This window comes from Branchiostoma floridae, chromosome 10, assembly GCF_000003815.2.
Source record: "Branchiostoma floridae strain S238N-H82 chromosome 10, Bfl_VNyyK, whole genome shotgun sequence".
NCBI lineage: Eukaryota > Metazoa > Chordata > Leptocardii > Amphioxiformes > Branchiostomatidae > Branchiostoma > Branchiostoma floridae.
The window spans coordinates 12,706,378-12,723,165 of record NC_049988.1 but is presented as its reverse complement, the minus strand read 5'-3'; the positions used below and the strand labels follow the sequence as shown (position 1 = coordinate 12,723,165).

The 16,788-nt window shown below is 39.5% G+C and overlaps 1 protein-coding gene across 1 annotated transcript; it reads left to right on the top strand.

The window, feature by feature from the left end:
• Positions 1-558: 558 nt before the first annotated feature.
• Positions 559-15,914, top strand: LOC118424677 (insulin-like 3). Its single transcript, XM_035833334.1, has 2 exons — positions 559-936; positions 15,702-15,914. The coding sequence occupies exons 1-2, from the start codon at positions 732-734 to the stop codon at positions 15,848-15,850; spliced, it is 354 nt and encodes a 117-aa protein (XP_035689227.1). The 5' UTR covers positions 559-731; the 3' UTR covers positions 15,851-15,914.
• Positions 15,915-16,788: the final 874 nt, after the last annotated feature.

The window sequence follows — 16,788 nt, the reverse complement described above, 5'->3', positions numbered from 1 at the left end:
GACTCATCATAATTGAATTAGCATATGACCTATGCCAATATGAATAAGATATGATGAATGGACTAAACGTATGATTCAATAGAAAGCGAAACACACAAGTCGCAAATTGTTCATTTATTTGAAATGTCGCTTGAACTACTCATGAAATAAGATTTCTTGTGTGTCAAGGTTGTAGACTCGGTGGATTTGCAGCTGTTGAAAGCGTTGTGAAGACGACGTCATGGTGATCCAAAGACTTGCTGATAGGGACGACAAACGAGGCCACTTGCATGCAAACTGTTCATAATTGTTGTCCAAAACGTCGGCAAGGCTTTCATTATGATGAACAGCAGGTAGCTTGAAAGTTATGTGATGACGTTATCTACCACTGATCTTTCCTGAAAACTAATTATAACAGACGCGTGTTTCAAACCGGTTTATGAATACGTCAGAGAGCGGTCTTTTTGGCGGAGTCTTTGTCGCTTCCCTTGGGCGCCGACTCAACTTTGACGTGCTGACGTGTATACGCAGACGGTAGAAGAGAGAGTGTAGGTGGAGTGAACATGATTGGCCAAGCCTTACTCGTCTTGATATATTCATATCGCAAAGATTAAGGCGCGAGACTACTTAACATTACTCCAACGCCTCGGCAGGTGTGAGAAGTGGAATTCCAAGTGAGGGGTTCACCACACACGCACTAACTCCAGCTACCGCCGACTGAGGGAAAGAGAGAGGGAGAAGGAAGAGAGAACATGAGGCTGCTTGGTCTAGTGGTGGCCGTTCTGGTGCTCGCCGCCGCCGCGTCCGTTCCGGTTTCGAAGAGGTCCCCCCGCTACTGCGGTAGAGACTTTTTAAGATTCGTCGCCCGTACTTGCGCACGGTCGAAACGGTCCTGGCAAGCAGATGAACGACGTCGTTGGGAAGGTCCTTACCATCTGCCAGGTCTGACTAAACACTGTAAGTTTGCTTTAACATTTACTCTATGTCTTAGATGTCAGATGCCATCTTATGTTGAAGCTGTTGTTTAATCATTGACAGCTTTTGGAGCTCCATATTATAAAAAAAATGAGCGACTTGGTAGTGTACGAAGCCAGGCTAACAAGTTTTGCATTTGCAAAAAGATCCCGCCAGCCTTAGATCTCGGCCACCGTAATTGGTTTTACTATCTTACATTTCTGTCCTTTGCCCATTCGCTTCTTTGGAGGGACATTGAGCGATGATCTGTGCTGGTCAAATGACATCTAAGCACCTTTTACGCAAGAGAGATACCGTTGTGTGTGTGTGTGTGTCAAGTGCTAATACATACCCTTAGTACGATCTTACGCTTGAGCTTTCATCCCTTAATGTACATTACGAGCAAGCCAGCGAAAGGTCTGATTAGAAGGTCCTAACATGCACTCACGAGGCTTTACCTAGCAATAGCGGCTTTGTGCGTGTAATAGACCGCGTTAGTAAGACAGGAAAAGGATTTTTTTATATGTCGTCCCTGGACGTCGATGCAAGGATGTCGAACCTTGAATTGAAAGCTTTGATATTTTCCTTAGGAAGGGCACCTTTTTTCAGATGTCACTCGAGTGCGAACTCGCGATACTTTAAAGGCGTGGTTTTGTGGTTTGTTTTGTGGAAAGCCTCATAGATGCAGTTGACATGCCGTATGGGTGACTTGAACATATTCTGATTTTTTTTATTTTAGTTTTTATGTTGCCATGAAGACCATTTGCTCCTATAGATGTCCCCGTGACACAGAAGGTAACGCAACCCCTCTTTTGGCTATCTGAATTCCGCAGATCGTTTGATAAGGGTTCAATTCTAGGGTTGGTCTCATGGCTTGGACATATAGGAAATTGCATTCGCCATTTCGGATGGTGATGTAAATACGACTGCTCCGCATATTAGCGGGTTTTAGATGTAAGTCTCAAGCTTTATACATCTGCACATAAAGAAAACATTTGGTGGCCGTTTTTATTTCACCACTATGAATGTTGTGAGTCATCAAAATCATGTAATGTGCCTGCACTTTTTTTCTTTTTCGAAGGCGTTGACCTCTGCATTTGCATACCACAATACACATTTATCCCCATTAACAATTATACAAGACTGTCACATGTCCAACCTTAACCTAGGGCTATCATGTAAAAAAAAATCATTACAAAGTGCAAGATAGACATGGTCCTGGGAGCAATGATCCGACATAATAGAGGCCTATCTACTCCACCTTTCACCGCATCATTAACTTCACATTCATCACAATCGCACTTAGGTGGTACCTTAGGGTAACTATTGCGTCACTGTTAGGCCCTTAGGAGAAGCAAATGACGTCTGCAAATTCGTCTGAGGATTGAGACGTACTTAGTGGACATAAGAAACCGAGAAAGAGGCCTTTTTGCGAGGATTGTGAATACGAAATGCAAGATTAACTTCGATTTAGAAGTAGAGTTAGCGAGATTTTGCAATGAGTGTTTCATAAAGAATGTGCCATGGGTAGCAACAAGGAGTGGGTACAGGTACAGAAAATGCAGGCCCGGGTACGGTCCAGGTCCTGACCTGGACCTAATTATCTGTGAACGTATTTTACTCAAAACAATGGTCCTGTTAGGTGGAGTGCCCGACGTCCATTGGTGTTTTACAATCATATCTCCATGTAAACAGCACTCACTGTCCCTGTTTTAGACCAAGTTTGACTCTGGGAACTGGATGAAAATGATAATCAACTCTACTATACTTCGCTTCGTTATTTTCTTGAACATGTAAGCCCCAATACAAGTGAACGCCTGCCGGGATAATTTGTTCATTTTCAAATCGGTCCAACATCCGGTCCAATGATTTTTTTTTGGGTCCTGTTTTTCCGGACCGGTCCAAGATGAAATTAACGGTTTTGTACCGGTACCCCTAGTAGCAACACATTGATCGCTGATGCGTTTAGAACGTATGGTCCCTATTATAAACGTACACGACTTTTGTTGCCTTATCTGCGGTACCATTGATGATAGGTGTCTTTAACAGATTCTAATGACCTATGGTGATGAGTGACCATGGATATATGTACCCCGATGCTTTTCTACCAAAGGGTAGTGTGGGTGGGTACCGATACAGAAAACTCAAGTCCAGGTCCGGTTCAGGTCCAGAGGATCAGGTGCAAGTCCAGATCCAGACATGAACCTGATTTGGTATGTGAAAACTTGTAAATAGGCAATAGTCAAAACAATGGTCCATTCCGCCACAAATAAAAGATTTGGTGGAGCATTCGATTCCCACTGGCGTTTTGAAATCTTAGGGAGCTACCTGCCTCTGTAAGATTGACTGTACAACTTGGTAGAAAGAACTATAAACTCTACACTACTTCGCTCTTGTTATTTTCTTCGACCAGTAAGCCCCACAACATGTGAATGCCCGATCATATAGTTTGTTCATTTTTCAATAGGTCCAACATCTGGTCCAGCCATTTTTTTCAGGTCCATTTTTTTCTGGACAGGTCCTAGAAGAAAAACGGTTTTGTACCGGTACACCATACAAGAACATACCGCTAGTCAGAACCTTTGTTCCCTTGGGAAATGCACTTTAAACTACTATCCTAATTTCACTCAGGTACACAAGAGTACCGAGCTTCAGTAATTACCGTCCCAAGGGTAGGACGTTAAATGGAGGTCTTGTGTTTGAAGAGAGCCATATGATGTACGTAAAAGAATCCACTACAATTATCGAAAAGAGTAGGGCCCTCTTCCCGTTGTGAGAGGATCAATTGAATCTTCACGAATATGCAGCTTGTACTTTTCATTGCAAACCTGGTGTGTTACTCCATATGGTGTGTTAAGGTGCACTCTCACTGCACTGGTGTCACGCTTGCGTCACTGCGGGGCTCGAAACATCGGAGAAAATAACAAAACAGTGACGCAGTAAACGGACCCGCAGTGCCGCAAGCTTGACGCAAGTGCGGTGAGAGTGCACCTTAACCGGGTTTAGCAAACTAACATGTCGTTATTAGAATTGTCAGATTCCATAATCTTTTTGTGCAGTCTCCTAGCATTTGGGTCACTGTTGACTGCAACAATCACTTTCTAAATAGATTCGGCACATGTTTTATCACAGAGCAACATGTGAGAGAGCTCTTTCTGTTTCCAAACTAGGTCAGGGTAATTTTTAGTTCGCGGTAGAAGTGGTAGCAAAGGCTGTATCATTATCCACACCCAGGCAACCGTAACGTGAGTACGTGCATAATTGGTTGCCTTCAGGCTGGCTTAGTACCTATATGCGGTGTGTAAAAAGCCAGTACATAGTACGGACAGAACAAGTATTGGGAAGGTCTCAGTTATCCTCGCCTTTGGCACCTAAAATATCACTTTACTCTATGTTCAAACCGTCATTTGAGGAGGGGCTTTCTTACGGTGTTTAAAGTTAATATATCTCTCTCGGCTTGGCTTCGCGAACGAAGATCATGGAACGAAGATCATTAATATGTTCACCCTAAAGTATTACACTGAAGATAAAATAGAATACCACATTATTAGATCACTAATTGTACTTATGATTACTTTATCATCATATCTTGTACTTAGGTAGTTAGAGTAGTAAAAAGAAATCACGGGTCTTAGTGGCAAGTGTGAAGTTGTTGAAACACTGGCAGCACCAAATCCGTAGATGTTCTTGGCACCTTTAGACAGATTAGCCGTGTGGCTCGGTGGGCGTCACTCCAATCCACCGTCATGGGGGCAGGGGTATGGCTGGTATCGAGCTCAGGACCTACTGATTGTGATTCCAACGCTCTAGCCGTTGTGCCACACAGACACTCAGGGTAATAGCAATTACCGAATTTTGTATCTTCAAAGCACCATTGATTAGGTTTTTGAGATTTTGAAAAGATCACAGTAAGCATTGACTTCTGTATATAGCAAGTTTTACTGTAATATGTACGGCATTGTATCTGATGGCTGAATTGTGTCGACATTTACACAGAACAAACAGCTGGATCAAAATGAACAAACAGCTGGATCAAAATGCTAAGTAGAATTCATGCAAATGTCGCGTTAAGCATTAACGCTAGCAACTACAAAACATCCTTGAGTTAGTTGTCCATAGAGGAAGTGAAAAGATATCAGTATACATGGAGTTTTGTACACAGAACAAACAGCTGTGTCAAAATGCTAAGTATAATTCATGCAAATGTCGCGTTAAGCAATAACGCTACCAACTACAAAACATCCTTGAGTTAGTTGTCCATAGAGGAAGTGAAAAGATATCAGTATACATGGAGTTTTGTACCAAGAAGACATCATTAGGCTCTGCAAACGGGGACACTGTGAAGGTTGTAGTACGCATCAAGGTTTTGCAAGGGGACATTGTGAAGGTTGTAGTACGCATCAAGGTTTTGCAAGGGGACATTGTGAAGGTTGTAGTAAGCATCAAGGTTTTGCAAGGGGACATTGTAAAGGTTGTAGTAAGCATCGAGGTTTTGCAAGGGGACATTGTGAAGGTTGTAGTACGCATCAAGGTTTTGCAAGGGGACATTGTAAAGGTTGTAGTAAGCATCGAGGTTTTGCAAGGGGACATTGTAATGGTTGTAGTAAGCATCGATGTTTTGCAAGGGGACATTGTAAAGGTTGTAGTAAACATCGAGGTTTTGCAAGGGGACATTGTAAAGGTTGTAGTAAGCATCGATGTTTTGCAAGGGGACATTGTAAAGGTTGTAGTAAGCATCGATGTTTTGCAAGGGGACATTGTGAAGGTTGTAGTAAGCATCGAGCTTTTGCAAGGGGACATTGTGAAGGTTGTAGTAAGCATCGATGTTTTGCAAGGGGACATTGTAATGGTTGTAGTAAGCATCGATGTTTTGCAAGGGGACATTGTAAAGGTTGTAGTAAGCATCGATGTTTTGCAAGGGGACATTGTAAAGGTTGTAGTAAGCATCGATGTTTTGCAAGGGGACATTGTAAAGGTTGTAGTAAGCATCGATGTTTTGCAAGGGGACATTGTGAAGGTTGTAGTAAGCATCGATGTTTTGCAAGGGGACATTGTGAAGGTTGTAGTAAGCATCGAGGTTTTGCAAGGGGACATTGTAAAGGTTGTAGTAAGCATCGAGGTTTTGCAAGGGGACATTGTGAAGGTTGTAGTAAGCATCGAGGTTTTGCAAGGGGACATTGTAAAGGTTGTAGTAAGCATCAAGATTTTGCAATGGGACATTGTAAAGGTTGTAGTAAGCATCAAATTTTTGCAAGGGGGACATTGTAAAGGTTGTAGTAAGGCTCTGCATATGGGGACAATGTGAAGATTGTAGTAAGCATAAAGGTTTTGCAAGGGGATATTCTGAAGGTTGTAGTAAGCATCGAGGTTTTGCAAGGGGACATTGTAAAGGTTGTAGTAAGCATCGAGGTTTTGCAAGGGGACATTGTGAAGGTTGTAGTAAGCATCGAGGTTTTGCAAGGGGACATTCTGAAGGTTGTAGTAAGCATCGACTTCAGCACTTTAATAACAGCATTGAGTGAGATGCGTGGGGAGACATTGAGAAGATCATAGTAAGCATTGACTTTTTGTATGTACAAAGCATCAATGACTTGCTCGTGGACACTTTGCGAAGGTCGTAATAATCATCAGCTTAAGTACATAGAAAACATATTCAAGTCAGATGTCCATAGAGACATTAAAAAGGTCATAGTAAAGGTGGGCACTGCACTTGGGGCACCGTTGCGGTACTGCGGGATTCGTTCAATGTGAAACTGTTGTATTATTTTCGCCATTTTTAAAAATAACTTATATATCGCGTATACCTAAAAGTATGACATAGAAGACAACAAAATACACAAAACGATTCATTCGTTCTTTATCTCTGAAATTCATTGAGAAATCTTCGAACCCCGCAGTGCCGCACCGGTGTCCCAAGTGCAATGAGATCACCTTAAGCATTTACGTTTCGAAGTGGCAAAGCATCCTTGAGCTGTGCGCGGGGATATTAAACTGCCATGTTATATTCATCTGTTTTTTTGCACCAGTTAAGCATCCTGTAGGTGTTCGTGAAGGCATTGAGCTGGTTACAATAACCATGGACTTTTTTCACATAAAAACATCAATGGTCCTTGTATATGTATCTACACTAATCCATAAATTGGTCTTGGGTGACATTAAGAAAACATAGGTCTCTAAGCTTGCTAAATCTCCAAAGCCCTCGTGGTAAAACACCATGCAATCCTATACTTAAACCAGAATAATTGCACCTCCTTGATTGCTCAGGCAACGAAGCCTTCCAAAACCATTTGTGCTTAGATCCTAGGCATATGTTGATAACCGGCCGTGTCCAGTTTACACCAGTTAGCAACTGGAATCCTTACGTAATTAAGTGAAACATGGCTGGATACCCGATTACGTCATTTCCTGTCAGGAGAAACTTGTTCTTAGTAGTCACTATGTCAAAACGAATGATAGGGCATTGCGGAATACCACGTAATCTGGGCATTTAAGGAAGTTTTTTTGTTTGTGCTGGGTCCTTGTGGATCAATTGGTAAAGATTGAGCTCAGTTGAGCTTCCGGTTCCAATCATTTGGTATCTCGTAGACCCCAGTTCAATTTCAGGGGGTAGTATACTTGTTGGAGCTACATTTTTCTTTCGGAATGAAAGTGAAATGTGGGTTCATTGTTTGTTACAACAGTTTTGATACTCAGATAGGCACTTACTGGCTGTGATAATACAAGAAAGTGATTACACTGGAACAATGAGGTGTATGTAAAAGGGTATGTATAATTCATAAAAGTATATGAATGTATGAATATGAAATATGAAATGAGGGTTCAAGCCTTCGTTGAAAAAACGTTGAGGCCTGCGACAACTTTGATGTCCTATAACGCCAGAACGGCTTACACTAGAGCCACCAAATTTGATGAGTTGTCCTAAAACATTATTGGCAGCAATTTTACGAAGTTTGACAGCTTTTCTATTTTTTCGTGTTGCCATGGCAACCGTTTGTTGACAGGTAGTTTTGCCAAAATCACTGTTTTTGGTTCTAACAATGTATTTTTCACATTTATTTGCTGTATCATTGCTATTTTGTTACATAAATAAAATCTTATATTATTTAGCATATATTTCATAATTATATATGCATCAATTATGCTTATTTGATGACGCCATCAGTCCGAAATCCAAGATGGCGGACCGTATGGCCAGATCAAGAATAACAAGCTAATTATCCCTTAAAATTTGTAACTACCTGGTAGTTTTTCATCAAAAACCATGTAAATAAATGAATTTAGTCTATTTCCATTGCCCTTTGTGATTATTTGTTGCAAAAAAAGTATTTTCAAAAATTCAAGGAGGTGGATATAATATGATGGAGCCCAACTCGCATCTTAGATGTGCATGACGTCATTCTATAACTTTTTTTCTGAGAATACCCTTTTTTCATGGTTCCGGCCAATATAATCAAATTGATGACGTCATAATTACGTCATATTACGTCATCGTAACGTGAAACGTCAAATACTTGTCAGATCTTATGTCGACATCATGTCCTAAAAATTTAGTGGCACTACGGCACGTAATTCTAAAGTTATAGGACTAAGAAGTGGAGGGCCTCAAAAGACCCCCCTCCCCGGGATGACCAAAAAAGCCCGGTCTGAAAAGGTTAAAACAGATATCTTCAAAATTTAGGGACTGGTTTACGTTCGCGTTACGTAACCGAACGAGAGAGCTCTTTGTTCGTAGTTTTGGTTTGAAATATGAACGCGGGGGTGTCATGAGACGCCTAGCTTAGGTTTCTACAATACATATTTACGTTAGTCTGTCGTATTGAGTGACAGGTGGAACAATTGAACCAACTGGTGTATTTCTGGGGGTCAGTAAAATAGCTTGAAATGACGTCACTTGTCATACAAGGTCGTCAAGCTTTAAAATTTTGACAATCAGTTGAGAGATTAATTTGATTACCGTTTAATCATTCTCAAAAATTGATATGGTTTCTGAAATGGGGTGATAAGACCGCGTTGATGCGATTAATATATATTTCTACCATGATTAATCGTATTACTGTCCACACTGTAAAGTATTGCAAGAGGCGGTTGGATAAGAGGTACAACTTTGTTGGCATTTGAAAATTGAACGTTAATTGATAGCGAGTATCTTATCATGAACACATATCCAAAAGCCGTCTTATCTTAAGATAGTCTCAAAGACATTGAACTTGATTGCCGACCGACTGTGGTGGCTGTCAGAAGATCCAATTAGAGGAATTTGTCACCTCTTACGGAAGGTCCTTAATCTTTTTTGACGAAGTAGCTTAACGGAGCATTGTGACAACCTTAAAGGTTGCGCGTTCATTGTTGTCTGAGATGCGTTCATCAAGAAACCAGCAAAGTAAAAGCTCTAGCCACATTTCTCATTTAAATTTGCGTGTATCATAAATAAAATATATATCTAGGCATTGGATTTCCTAGCAATTAAGCAACACAGTTGCAATACAATGAAATTATGCATATGTGTCATATTTTTTTATAGTACACTGTTGAAGTAGATTGCTGGCAAGAACGTTTTTCCAATTCAAAGAACATGACAAAACCTGTACCCACTTCTAAAAACAAACATTACTCACTTGAAATCGTCTGTTAAACGTGGTTACATTGTATCTAATTTTAAACCATAGATTATACTTTAAAAATCGTTTGAGCAATTTTCATAAACTTTTATCCAAGTTAATAAAGTACATGACAAAATTACTTAATCCATACTAAATCAAGAATAACACACCTAAAATCGCTTGTACAACATTGTTATATTCTACCTTAATCTAACCTACATACAACACTTAAAAATTTGCTTGGGCAATTTCATGATATACCTTAGGCCTACTAACGTAATGGAAAAGCACCTCATAAATTTATCACGCTGACAAATGACCTTTTTTGTGTTGGGCTACTACAATTTGTGAGTCAAGAACTTATCGTGGGCCCACACTTACATCCCGTCTAAACTTGCAAGGCGGGTGGCAAACACCATGCAGTGGTAATCACAATTCTACATAATTTCGTGATGGAAATAGTCCTTATGTGGGTCCAGTACACTGTACCGGTACAAAACCGGTATTTCTTATTGGACCAGTCCAGAAAAATCAGTCCTGAAAAAAATCGTTGGCCCGGATGTTGGACCTATTGGAAAATTAACAGGTTATATGATCAAGCATTTACAACTTTCGAGACTTACCGGTCGAAGAGCAAAGTGAAGTAGATTCTATAGTCATTTCTACCAAGTTTTACGGTCAATAGTACAGAGGCAGTTAGCCTTTTAGGATTTTAACACGCCAGTGGGAGTCGAATACTCCACGAAACGGATTTCTTTGTTGCGAAATGGACCATTGGTTTGAGTATCGTCCATTTACAAGTTCTAACAGTACATATACTGAATCAGGTCCAGGTTTAGGTCTAGACCTGGATCTGATTCTCTGGACCTGAACCGGACCTGGATTTTCTTTATCGGTACCCACCCCTAGTCATCATGACGTCTAACACCCCGGATGTGGCAAGTAAGCGCGATAGATATACGTGCAAATTTATTGACCGCACGTCACTCGCTTGGAAAACAATCGCAAGTTCTTCAACAACAAAGCAAACTTGGCGTCGCAGAAAGAGTTTCGTTAAATATGAATGTGCTAAAAAACCAACGTACCGTTAAGTCATAAATATCATCTCTTTGAAATCTAACCATACCATTACGTCTTACGTCATAACAGGTCAACCACCTTGAAAGCAGGGGTTGCCAACTGAAATAACGGTTTCCCTTATGAAAACATGTTTTGGGCATGTTTTCAAAAGAGCGACCTTTATTTCAGTTGGTTACCCGTCATGTTTTTAAAACAATCGATTCGTGACGGTGGGCTCACTTCCCCAATGGTGCGTACATGTCTAAAAAACGGAAAGCTTTATTTCTGAGCTTAGGGAGACAAAGCTTAGGGAGTACAAAGGTAACCAGCGGAAATAACAGTCTTCCTTTTTGCCAACATGTTTAAAACAACACAAGCGAGCTGTCGTAGTTCTAAAGCAAGAGATAAACCTTGGTTGGGTCTCAGAGGGCCTAAGCCAGCGCGGTTGGACTTGCAGATCAAACTTGTGGATGTAAGCTTTGGTAGAAACTAGTGTCTTGGGACTCAGAGCTACGAACTTAATACCTTGATGTTCGATTGAAGATTGTCGACAAGGTCCCTATTCGTGTAACCCCGTGAGAGTAGGCACTAATCAGAGTCAGCAGGCGGCGTGTATGACTGATAGCCCGCTTCCGTTTGTGGACCTACAGGGCCCACTACGGGTCTATCAGATACGCTTGTTCTCTTTCGTTATGTCTTAATGATTCTATCTCAAACCTTGCGTGGGAGACTCATGCATAAAGGCATTTTTTCATGCCTCAAACAAGTCATGGCATGTTTTTTGACAGATTTCTTCTGACGTGTGACTTTTCTAGGTATCTGAACGTGATAAGTTTTTCAAATACAGGAGAAATGACAAGGTGTAAATCTATTGTGTGGAAGGTAATAACTCTTGATGTCAGTGAAGTGACATTCAATTTGTTTCTCGTAAAGTTTTACTACCGCACATATAAACATGGGTACGGGGTTCAGTTGATTAAATTACGAAAAAAATTACTGTATTGGCATTGCAGTAAGTTACGCGTAAACATGTACAACTAATTATACACAAGTGCATTACTTTGAAAGAATCTGACATCTAATTATATCAACATTAGCATATAGAAAGGATGTCTAGAGATAAAATGACAGACTGATCAAAATCTTCATTTACACATGAAATTATTGCCCTGTCGGTATTGTTTTAGAACTAATGTCGGTAGTGTTTGATAAAGTTTCTTTCCAAGCTATGTAACCCACTCACTCGACCTTACCGATTCTTTAAACATATATGGAGTAACGATCTATCTTTTGAGAAGTTAGCTATTTTTGATCTTGGCTTCTCACCGTAAAGTGTTGACGTCATAGACGACCTGGTGCGTCATCAACTCTTCGATACGCCCCTATATGGCAACAGCAACAGCAACATAAAAGCAAAACATAGAAAGTGTCAAAGAGGTTACACTAAGAATTATGTTGTTGACTTAATCCGTTGCAAAGATGATAAGAGATGATCTCACATGGTACGCACTCACACATACATAAAACCACACCTACTCCAAAAGCAATGCATTGTTACCATTTTCCTTGCAATGATTTAAGTTCTTATTCAATGCATGACACCAAGTGTTATCATTCTTTTTGAAAATACCATTCAAAAACAATTTATAATACAATTTTCGCTATGTCTTTAGTGTCATCAAAGTTTAACTTATGTTAGTAATTTCATCAAAACTTGTTACTAGAATATGCTATATCAAAATTTTCCCGATTCCTTTCATATGCATAGTTGTCTTCAGTTACGAAGGGGAGATCAATAAGTCCTCGGCCTCACCCAGAAATAAGAAGCATAACTTTGTTTGTTTGTAACTCATATTTCGAAGAAACAACTCGGAACAACTCATATTTGGAAGAATAGATGTCAAGTCTAAAGTCTTTTATGAATGTGTACCAAAATTCAAGTAGGTGTGTTCATTACTTTGCAGTAACGATAGGTAAGGGAGAAGGAAAAAACGTGGACAATTGAGCTGCGACCTGAGACAAGCGGGTCAACTTGCGCTGCTGGAAGTCAGACGCCCACTTCTTTCTGCTTGAAATAGGAAGAGAATTTTACATTTTGACAACGTCTTTTGTTAATGACAAAAAATTAACAGCATGGGAACTCGACCTACATATGCCTGATTACAATTTACCTTTGTTTTTCTCGCAACTTATAATTACCTTCTTATTTAAAAAAAAACGAATACCTGGAAAGTAATGACTGCAATGATTTGAAAATTAGAGGATTAAAGTCTCCATACTATGAAGTTGTGCATCGAAATATGAGTTGTGCTTCTTAATTCTGGTTGAGGCCGAGGACTTATTGATCACCTTTCGTAGTCTACTCCCTTCTTAAGTCTTTCTACGGTTTTATCTAAATGGAATCTGGCAGCTAAAAATGAAGACAAAGCCAAAGGAAGGTCTGAACAACAATTCGAGGTACCATGAAGCCAGTGTCCTTAAAGAAAGTTCATAAGGAAATCGTTTGCTTCTTAAGAACTTATGACGCATGTCGAAACATCTTAAAAGCTGACCTTAAAATCCAAGTCAAGTACTTGTCAGTTGTTCAACAAGCTTGACAAAGTATAGTAGAGTTTATATCTTCTAATGTCATGGGTATCTTGAGTGATGTGCACAACTGTGCTATTCTAGTATAGAGTAGATTAATCCTATTCAGACGGGGGGGGGGGGGCTTTTGAGGCCTCCGCAAACTTTCATGTCGCATATCGCCAGAACCGCTAAAGCTAGGGCAACCAAATTCAGTAAGTTTTCCTTAAATTTAGTTGGCTACAATTTTACATATTATCAAAAGAAATTCCCATTATTCCCAACCGTTTGTTGACAGGCATTTTTGACGAAAATCGCCTATTTTGGTTCCAACAATGTATTTTTTGACGTTCATTTGCAATAGTACTACTGTTTTCTTACATAGATAAAATCGTGTGTTATCTTTCATAATTAAAATTGCAAAAAATATGCTAATTTGATGACAGAATCAGCCAAAACCCAAGGACCATATGACGAGTTCAAGGAGAACTGGCTTATTTTCCCTTCAAATTTGTAACTACTTGTTTTCTCATAAAAAAAACAGAAAATGGCAAAAAAGCGACAGGTTAATTGCTCGGGAGGGCCCTCTTTTTCAATTGGGACAAAAGTTTTGTATGATAAACATTTTCATTCTCCAAAGTACTTCAGAGACCCATTCACACTCACTGACGAAAGATAGCATGTGTCTCTGTTAGACACCTTATCTGCGAATAGCTCTTTTAGGTACATTATGTCCGATGCAAACCTAGTATCTCAAAGACTTTCTTCAGCTTCAGAAGGTCACCAATTTCGTCCAATATAGAAAATGGTACTTTAAGCATAGATATTCATTTTACTCCCTTATCTGCATGATTGTCTTGGACGTCATGTCAGAAAACCTGTTTTGTAAAAAAAATAGCTTGATCCTGGCCAATGTCTAAAGGCTTGCCATGCGTCAATGCAAATGAATGGGATGATACTGGTGTTAGCTTGGTGACGATATTTGTTAGACCTTAGTTGTTAGCCAAATAACCCTAACACTGTAAATTGTAAGTATAATAACCTTGCTACTTGTGCATAGTACTTTTCGTCGGGACAGCAAACGTTGCAGGGTTACCGGTAGATTTTTAAACGTCATAGGAAATTTAGTTGGTTGGATGAAAAAGTACAATTCATTCAGTCTGTCCAAAAAATCTGAACTTTTTGACACAGAGTAGATAAAAATGTATTTTCCTATGCTCAGATTGACGGATTTAATATAGCAAATTAAATTCGGGTCCCAAACAATGAGTCGAATGCAAAAAAAAGGAAATTAAAGATAGAGACAGCACAGGAACCCAAAACAGAGTTTCGCTTTTATTTTTTTAAGTAGCTTTGAACTATCAAAGGCAACTGATGTTTCTATGTAAGAAACACAGTCTTTACAAAGAAAGAAGACTTTGATGTATATTCTTTGATGTTGTAAATATGATTATTTGATCAAAGATATGTAAGGCGTTAATCTTTAAACCTGCCCACAAGTTTTTTTATGAAATTCCTCGCTACTCAAAACCTTTCAAAAATCGAAGAAATAAGCGTGCTTCCAAATAATAACTGCTGATCGTGACCAGCTGTTTGACTGTGAAATTTAAGACATAGAAGCAGTATCTAAGTGTACTTTTGATAAGGCGTAAGGATGATCTTCTTGTAACAGATTAAAACATTATAAAAGGTTGAAGTTGCCCGTTGTAACCCTCCGATGCTAAGGTTGTCGTATGTTACTTTAGAAACGCAAAGATAAAAGGAAAATCTCATTTTTGATTTGGCTTTTATAAATAAACAAATTCAAACATCAAACAAAGTTGTAAATTGAAAAACAAATTGGGTATCAGGCGTTCGAAGTTTCCTTGGGTTGACAACGTTTCTCTTGTGGTTAATTAAGACAATAAACAATGTGGATACCATACGATACAACAAAACCCATCTATATCAATGCTGAAACATGTATCTGATCACTCACAGAACATTTTTCTCTCTGTCTAGCTATCAGTCGGAGTCTAAGCTATCTCTTTGGCAGACGTCAACAAGCTAAACTTATTAAGATTTCATTTGCAGAGACGTCTTCTGGTCTCCTTGCAATCCACCTTTGGCTATCCAAGGGTCAGTGACCAATATCAAACCATTACGGTTCTTTTTACAAAAGAGGGTTTTCCGTTCGCATGACGTCCGACACAATAATGCAGATAATACAGTAAAAGCAAGCTTGGCATTTGGATAATTATGTACGATATTGCACGAAAGCCGACGCAAGCTCCATAAGGATGTTCCCAGGTGTAAATGCCCTCTGCCTAAAACCGCCTAAAAAGGAAATTTCCGTAATAGGTATTAAAGAAACATTGAATATTAAGGTTATCTTTAAGATTCTTTAAGTCTGCCAAGTCTTCTGTTGCCAATGACGACTGCACTGATGGCAGTATGACGTCAGAAAATGTGTTAGTTTTTAACGGTATGGCAATGTGTGCCTAAATTAGGGCAAAAATATCAAACATATATTTAAAAAAATATTTTGTATTTTTCATCTCACAGATGACCGGACTGGATACCATGTGGACAGATTGCCGTTCCAAGGCAGAAGACCGGAAGATGTTCACACCGTGACTAGGAAACAGGCTGGACTGGCCTACTACTGCTGTGAGAGGGGGTGTTCTCACGAAGACATAGCCTCCATATGCTAACAACGCTCACCTTGCAATACCAGAACCATAGATGAGGCGGAGGAACTAATTGAAAAGAAACACAACGGACAAGGAGAACAGCTCGGATGTGACCATGCTGATCGAATCCTTACGGACAAGATCGATTGATATGATTGATTGATCAATTGTTATTGCAATAATATGCAAACGAAATGTCCAGAATTGTTTTCGTAACAACATATTAAGACGATAGACTATGGAAAAGGCACAGGAAAATAAAAGTATCGTAATAAAGAAAATATTTATTTTCTCCCACCTTTTAATGTTGATTATTACACCATTTTAGGAGGTATATGGCGGTATTCACTTGAATGTCCAAATTAAAAAAAAAAGTAAAGCGTCTATTAACGATGGGAAACTGAGAAAAATGAGACGTTGAAAGCACCCAACGTTAACAATGGGCCAATCTCACAACTAACCCGAGTGAAAATGTACAATAAAATTCAATCATTATTTAACTTCCAGTGTAAAGTTGGTACTGTTTTGCTTCGTTAACTTTTGTCACGTTCAGAAGTAGTTACCTTATACATCCACTATGTGCATTAATATAATCAGTTGTAGTCGCACTAAAATTTTTTTCAAACAAAAAGATAAACAATTACGTGATCTGTGTGACCTTTGACCCCAGGTCACCTGACTACCCAATCAGGGCTAAATAAAGATGGCGGATGTCGTCTGAAAGCCTCTCACCAAGCAACTTATAGTCGTGCGTAACAGTTTACTCAATTCTCTACGACGTTCAAAAGATTTTGTTTGAAACAAAAAGATAAACAATTACGTCACCTGTGTGACCTTTGACCTCCAGGTCACGTGACTGCCCAGTCAGAGCTAAATAAAGATGGCAGATGTCGTCTGAAAGCCTCTCACCAAACAACTTATAGTCGTGCGTAACAGTTTACTTAATTCCCCAAGACGTT

Coding starts and splice junctions, on each gene's coding strand:
- LOC118424677 (XM_035833334.1), top strand. CDS start 732: ATGAGGCTGCTTGGTCTAGTGGTGGCCGTTCTGGTGCTCGCCGCCGCC. Junction 937..15,701: donor GCCAGGTCTGACTAAACACT/GTAAGTTTGCTT, acceptor TTCATCTCACAG/ATGACCGGACTGGATACCAT.